Here is a 7,500-nt window from a genome sequence, read left to right as displayed (position 1 = left end):
TTTTTTTATTTTTTTTATCTTTTATTTATTTATTTTTTTATTTTTTTTAGTCTCCCTCGGCCAACAAGATTTCCCTATCATGCAACATTGTTATTTTGACACTGATGCATTTTTAACCCCTAAAGGATCTGATTACAAAATTCCAATCATTCTAAATTCTAAAGATTCTAAAAATGCACTTCTTTGTGTAGATTAAGTAGCAGATAGACGAGATGGTTTAGTGTATTTCTGCGCGAGCTTAAGACGGTTGGTCCCTCTAGGTCAAGTATGTAGATATTGGTTAACATTATGATACGAATTTGTACACGGGATTCTAAGTACAGATTTTTTTTTTGTTGTTGTTGTTCAAAACTTGTGATAAACATGATATAGCTGCCATCTTGACCTCTTGATATCATAGCCAAGAACAGAGAATATAATATATACATACACACACACACACACATATATATATATATATATGTATATATACATAGATATACATATATACATTTATATACACCAACACACACACGCACACACACACACACACACACATGTGCGTGTGTGTGTGTGTATATGTGTGTGCATAAGACAATCATATTTCTCATATGCTCATAATATGATTACATATCTATAAATTTTCAAACATTTCTATTAAGTGGTATTATGACGCCAGTAAAGCAAACAGACCAGACAAAAACAATGATAAATGGTAGGAGGCATTAATACAAAAAAAAAAAAAAAGTCTCTAAAATAATCTGATCTTGCAACAATGTTTCAATTGCAAAACACGTTACCTAATGGATCTATAAAAAAACATATATAATGACGCAAGCCCACTGACTCAAGGCGGCTTTGTGATTTGTTAGTAAGTAGGCTGTGGCTAAACGATCAGCTTATGAGTACGGTTACACACATGTACGTTTATGATGTACACTCACGCGCACAAATACACACACACACACACACACACACACACATACGCATATAAATGTGATATACTTATATATATATGTGTGTGTGTGTGTGTGTGCATGTGTGTGTGTGTGTGTGTGTGTGTGTGTGCATGTGTGTGTGTGTGCTTGCGTGTGTGTGTGCTTGCGCGCGCGCGTGTGTGTGTGTGTGCGTGTGTGTTTCAATGTGTACATGTGTATAAGCGTTGTTACTTTCTACATCCACGGAAATGTATATCCAAATTACTCGCCTATTAAACGGCATTGCCATAAAGGAAATTAATATAAAACAAATAATTACCAGGCACCTTATTCAAAAGGTTAGCTGGCCTACATATGTGTATCGATAGATTGCAGAAAAGCGTTCATTATTGTGATATTCTATATGACTTTCTGTATCTTAATTTTCTATATGACTTTTATAATCTTCTGTATGTCTTTTATAATTTTCTGCATGACTTTTATAATTTTCTGTATGACTTTTTTATATCTAATGTAGAAATATATTTTTGATCTTTCAATCTCAAAGAGGTTATTTTGTATTATTTGAAGTATGATGTAGGATTTTTTTTTTTTTTTTTTATTATCTGATTTTGATTAAACGGATATTTCCTCGCTGGTTTTGGCTAGAAAAAATATTTTCTTGACTGGGACTAGAAGGATTTTCTTTCCCTGATTTTCACTAAAAAGACACTTTTCTTTACCTGATGCTGAATTGAATACTAATTTTCTTTTTCAGATTTTGAATGAGAGGACACTTTCCTCTTTCTCTATGTGTACTCCCCCTTCTCTGCTTCTCAGAGTTTTTTTTCTCTCTCTCTTTCTCTCTCCCTCTCTTTCTCTCTATCTCTTTCCCTTTCTCTCTCTCTCTCTTTCTCTTTCTCTCTCTCTCTCTCTCTCTCTCTCTCTCTCTCTCTCTCTCTCTCCCTCTCTTTCTCTCTATCTCTTTCCCTTTCTCTCTCTCTCTCTTTTTCTTTCTCTTTCTCTTTCTCTTTCTCTCTCTCTCTCTCTCTCTCTCTCTCTTTCTTTCTCTCTCTCTCTCTCTCTTTTTCTCTCTCTCTCTCTCACCCTCCCTAAGACCTACCTCCTACAATAATAATCAATGCAAGAACTCTAAAATATAACACACAAGGAAAACCAGTCTCAGTATTCGAACTCCCACTACTCCTCCGCTAACTACAACCATACCACTCACCCCACATTATCCCAGGTCGCGGTTCTTCTCCTCCTGGTGTGTCTACAGAGTGGATGCTCCTGGATGACAGACCTCGACGCCCCAAAGGAACCTCAGCGGCGCCTGTGTGGGTGGAAACTGGCCAACAAGCTCAACAGTGTTTGTAAGGGCGTCTATAACAAGCCAGGACCGATGAGCAACAGCCTCTACTACAGGCACAGGCGAGGTAAGAAGAGATGCATGGGTGGGGGGAAGGGTTGTGTGATGTGTTTATTAAAAAGAGAGTATAAACAATGGTGTTTTTATTAAAAAGAGAGTATAAACAATTATTTTTTTTTTATTAAATAGAGAGTATAAACAATGGTGTTTTTATTAAAAAGAGAGTATAAACAATGGTGTTTTTATTAAAAAGAGAGTATAAACAATGGTGTTTTTATTAAAAAGAGAGTATAAACAATGATGTTTTTTATTAAAAAGAGAGTATAAACAATGGTGTTTTTATTAAAAAGAGAGTATAAACAATGGTGTTTTTATTAAAAAGAGAGTATAAACAATGGTGTTTTTATTAAATAAAGAGTATAAACAATGATTTTTTTTATTTATTAAAAAGACAGTATAAACAATGATGTTTTTATTAAAAAGAAAGTATGGACAATGATGTTTTTATTAAAAAGAGAGTATGGACAATGATGTATTTATTAAAAAGAGAGTATAAACAATGATAAATTTATTAAAAAGAGAATATGGACAATGATGTATTTATTTATTTATTTTTTTTTTTATGGAACAGTGTCTTCTACAGGTACAGGTGAGATGAGAGTAGATGAAGTACATGTGGGAGATGAGTTTATGTGATGTATGTGTGTTGACTGTAACATGGGGAATGGTATATGCTTGTTAAAATGTGATAAAAAGCCTTTGTGTTCTTTTTTTCAGCTATTATGTGAATATATGGTTTGCCGTTGTTATATATACATTTGGTAAATGGGGAATGAAAGTTTGTGAAGTTGTTAGATTACTGTATGATGGTACCGATGTTGTGAGGATAAAGATTATGGGGTATTTTCAGCACGGAATAAACAAGCGTAAACTGTGATTTCTAATGCTATTCGTTAGGCAGGTGTGTCTCTATCATGTCATAAAACTTATAATTTCGTTTTAATAGCTGCAAAACTTGGGAGGCTGATTGTATTTATCATATTCAATGGATTCTTATAAATTTCAAACGTCCGTAGCCCCTAAAGTAGGTTTTTGTCAACATGTGTAAAGAATTGCTAGGTAGTAAAATATCAAATCCAAATAGATGTTCACACTATTAAAATATGTTTAAATTTGGAAAAGGGTGTGTGTTTAGAGAGGTTAAATGTAGAAGCAGATGTAGAACGAAGCATGCTTTAGGCAAGTCGTTAGAGGATTAGAAATTATTCACAGATCTACCACCTCGATACAATCTATCAAATAAACCCTTGATGCACCAAATATATCAATAAATCTATTTCCCGCGTTATTAGTACAATCCGTTTGCTCAGAGGTATAGTAAAAGGATGTTTACTTCATCTTCCTTTTAGTTCTTATCCTCCCCAGTCTTAGGTTAGGTTAGGTTAAACTTAAGGTAGGGACTGAGAAATATCAATACGCATCCTAGTAAAAGTCATTTATCTTATTAGGAAACCTGTACTGTTATAATGATAGAAACCCCACCAGTGTAATGATAAGAGAAGGAGTAATAGCGTATCAGCCACGCATTCGTAATTTGAAAGCCGTGGATCTATCATTAAGAGATGAGAACACGAACTTTGGCTACCAAAGGCATCATATGGAATCCGGGTACAGTAACTATATATAATCAACGATTTTTTTTAGTAAATTCCAGGTTCATATAGAAGAGTTTGGTGATATGTTCCAAAAAACGGTGTTATTAATGTTATCCTTTTTATTGTTATTATTTGTGTTTTCTTTATTAACACGTAAACAAAGGGAAGGAAAGACCGAGAGTATCAGCTGGTCTTAATCCGGCCGTGGTTATTGATTAGTTTCAGAAATGATTAAGACATTTAAAAATATATGTATATTTCGAGTTTCCTTTATCATGTACGCAATACTTTTCTCAACGTGTAAAAGAAGACATAGGCCTACCAGTCTCAATTGGTCTTAAAGTTGTTGTTAAGATGATGTCATTACAAACATTTTTGTGTATTGTACAATTGCATTATATTATGGAATATATACTTATAATATAATTAGAAATATAATTGTAAGTCATAGAAGTATTAGTTTCGTTTATGATTATTTACGCTTTGAAAAATACAGGCACTCGAGGGCCTGTATATAATACCCGTACACTGAAGATAGTGAAAAAAGAGAAAAAAATATATAGAAAAAAAGGCTTTTCACCATAACACGATCCAAGTTGTCAGGTTTCGTAAATAATGGAAGTACAATGCTTCTGTTCACACGTCCGAGAATTACTGATGCATTTTAATCCATTAATTCCCGCTTTTGTCTCACACAGTCCACATTCTTTTCTTTGTAAACGGAACCTTCAATGGCGTAAAACTGATTAGGTCGTATTTTTGGTTTCCGAATATAGAACACGGTATAGCTAATTTTACCTTTTTTATTTCATTTTATTTTCCTTTATTTCCTATTATATCTGCAAAAATATATTTATCTTTTTTTACGATGTTGTGAATTTGTAAACAAGCGAAGATACTCATCCCTGTCTTGTAATTAATTACCGGGAATGCGTGTTGAAATGATAGCATTTATTTACGTATTTAAAATGAGGTGAAGATTCCGTTCTGTTAATAGGTGAGTCATTTTATTAAGCATATTTCCTGGTCATTTCTTTCCTCTTGTGATGTTCAATTGTTTTTAGGGGTTCCAATAAAACGAAAAATTTGATTACTTAAAATGATCATATTAGACGCTGTTTTTTTCTATGTACTTTTCTGTGTGTTTATGTGTAATAGGTGACAAGCCCTTTGAAAACTCCACGTGTTCAGTTAATAATAATAAAACACGACACCTAAGAAAAATACTTAAGGATAATACAAGTTTTGAAACCCGCTTGCCTCTGATTTTTTAACAAGACCCTTTTGTATAGCAGACTTTCTAGAATGGTTTATATCTTTTTTAGTAGACAGCTGTGAATAGTGATGTTTATAGATTCCTGAAAGTGTACTGATATTTTAAAACCTGTTTAAAATATTTTGGATTTCCACGAACCAAAATTTTGTAAAAATAAAGAAAAAAAAAGTAACTAGTAATCAGAGCAGATGTGTCACTTTTTTATTTTTATGATTTCTGTAGTGACACCTAGATTTGTTAATAAATTATACATATTTAAAGAGTAATCGAATGTGCATATAACGATGTAACAATTTCCTGGATGCTTCTTTATATAACCTGAAAATGGGGTCCTGTCCAGAATGATATAAACAGTCTTCTGGATATAACCCAAAAATGAATCACATAATCATCTATTTCTTTTCAGTAAATTCGGACATATAAATCCCCATTTCCATTCGAGCGAGAAATATATATAATATCTCTCTACATATCACACTTACACATCTTTCAAAGGAAAGAAAAAGTTACAAACCTGTCATTGTTAACCGAATAAACAGGCACTCATAACAACCCTTTATAATGACCTCCTCTACTACAGGTAAAACACGCCCCGTCTCTCAAGACCTCACAGCCCCGCGATCTCAAACAAGAGTCCCCTTCTTGCTCGATCCTTACTCTGCAGGATTGAAGGACGACCTCTCACAAGCAGGACTAAAGGATGACATCCCACGAGAAAGCCTGAACGACGACCTCCTCCGAGCAGGACTGAGCACACATCGAGGGCAACCACAACAGGAGGCTTCGAGGACAGATGCCTTCGACCAGATCCTTCTGCGCAATGCCTTTTTGTCCTCCGGGGTTCCTTTCCCCTTCCTGACGGAGGTGGAGGCGTCGCAGGTGTTCAGGGAGACGCCGCGTCGCAAGCGCGGGCTTTCGGCGGAGTGCTGTAGGAAAGCCTGCTCGGTTTCGGAGTTGGTCGACTATTGCTATTGACTTCGGACGCCATTTTGGGAGGATGGTGGGTAACGAGCGCAAAACAAATGGCTGAAAATAAAATTCGTCTAAACCCTCTTTTTTCGGAGTTTTTGTCCATTTACAACTCCTTACGAAAATGGTAGATTTATTTCTTAGATGTGATTGCTGATGTGGAAGTAAAAATAGAGAAGGAAATGAAATACGCAGATAGATTGCAGATTGTCTGTGGATTATCTTATATAACATAAGAAACGGAAGTTTGTCAAATGTTTTATCGATATCAATATAAATAACGGAAGTATTACAGTTTTGTTATTGTTATTTTCAGAATGACATTAATATTATCATCATATCAATCCTTAACATCATTATTACCATCATCATCATTACTGTTATCATCGATGAAGTTACTAAAATTACTACTACTTCTAGTATGATTATTATGGTTATTATAGTCATTATTATTTGCGTTGTCATTGTCAGTTTCATCATCACATTTTTACTATCAATAGAATTTTGTCATAATAGATCACCATTGCGAACAACGTAACAAAATGATAAAAAACGAATTTTTAGTTCATTTTACATCTCTCTTTGAAGATGCATATGTGTATATATATATATATATATATATATATATATATATATATATATATATATATATATATATATATATATGTGTGTGTGTGTGTGTGTGTGTGTGTGTGTGTGTGTGTGTGTGTGTGTATATATATATATATATATATATACATATATATGATTTTCCTTCTTTGCATCACCATTATTATCATCATTATTATTGTTATTATTACAATTACCACTATTAATATCATCATCATTACCAATGATAGTAATGATGCTATTATTGCCAATATCATCATTATCATTATCAATATTACCATTAGCAACGCTTCCTAATGGCTATGATATTATTATCATGGTTACTATTATTATTCATATCCTCATATCAATAAGATTATAATTCTGACATTGTTATTACGACTTTTCTCAAGAATATAATTACTACTATCATTTTCACACTGGTCTTCCTCATTTTATATTGTAATTATTATCATTATCATCATGATTATTTGCATTATCACTATAAACACTTTCAATATTATCATTTTCTTATAATCAATATCACTATCATGTTTCATATTATGATTATCATTATTTTTTATGACTTTATCTGCAGTAATATCTTACCATTATCATTATCATTACTATTGCTATAGATGGAAACATGATAACGATGATTATAATAACGAATGTGTTAATAACGATAATAATAACTAACAATAAAAATGGTGATAAGAAAAATTATAATCACGCTAATGATAC

The 7,500-nt window shown here is 33.0% G+C and overlaps 1 protein-coding gene across 1 annotated transcript in view; it reads left to right on the top strand.

The window, feature by feature from the left end:
• Positions 1-6,383, top strand: part of LOC122247703 (uncharacterized) — a 13,285-nt gene extending 6,902 nt beyond the window's left edge. Inside the window, exons 3-4 of the mRNA XM_043007231.2 lie at positions 2,146-2,335; positions 5,780-6,383. Of these exons, the coding sequence (XP_042863165.2) occupies positions 2,146-2,335; positions 5,780-6,174 (585 nt within the window). The 3' untranslated portion in view covers positions 6,175-6,383. The remainder of the gene's footprint in view (positions 1-2,145; positions 2,336-5,779) is intronic.
• The last annotated feature ends 1,117 nt before the right edge of the window (positions 6,384-7,500 follow it).

This window comes from Penaeus japonicus, unplaced genomic scaffold (assembly GCF_977035675.1).
Source record: "Penaeus japonicus unplaced genomic scaffold, GWHDUDI00000001_assembly GWHDUDI00000038, whole genome shotgun sequence".
Lineage (NCBI taxonomy): Eukaryota > Metazoa > Arthropoda > Malacostraca > Decapoda > Penaeidae > Penaeus > Penaeus japonicus.
This window is presented reverse-complemented; position numbering and strand designations above follow the sequence as displayed.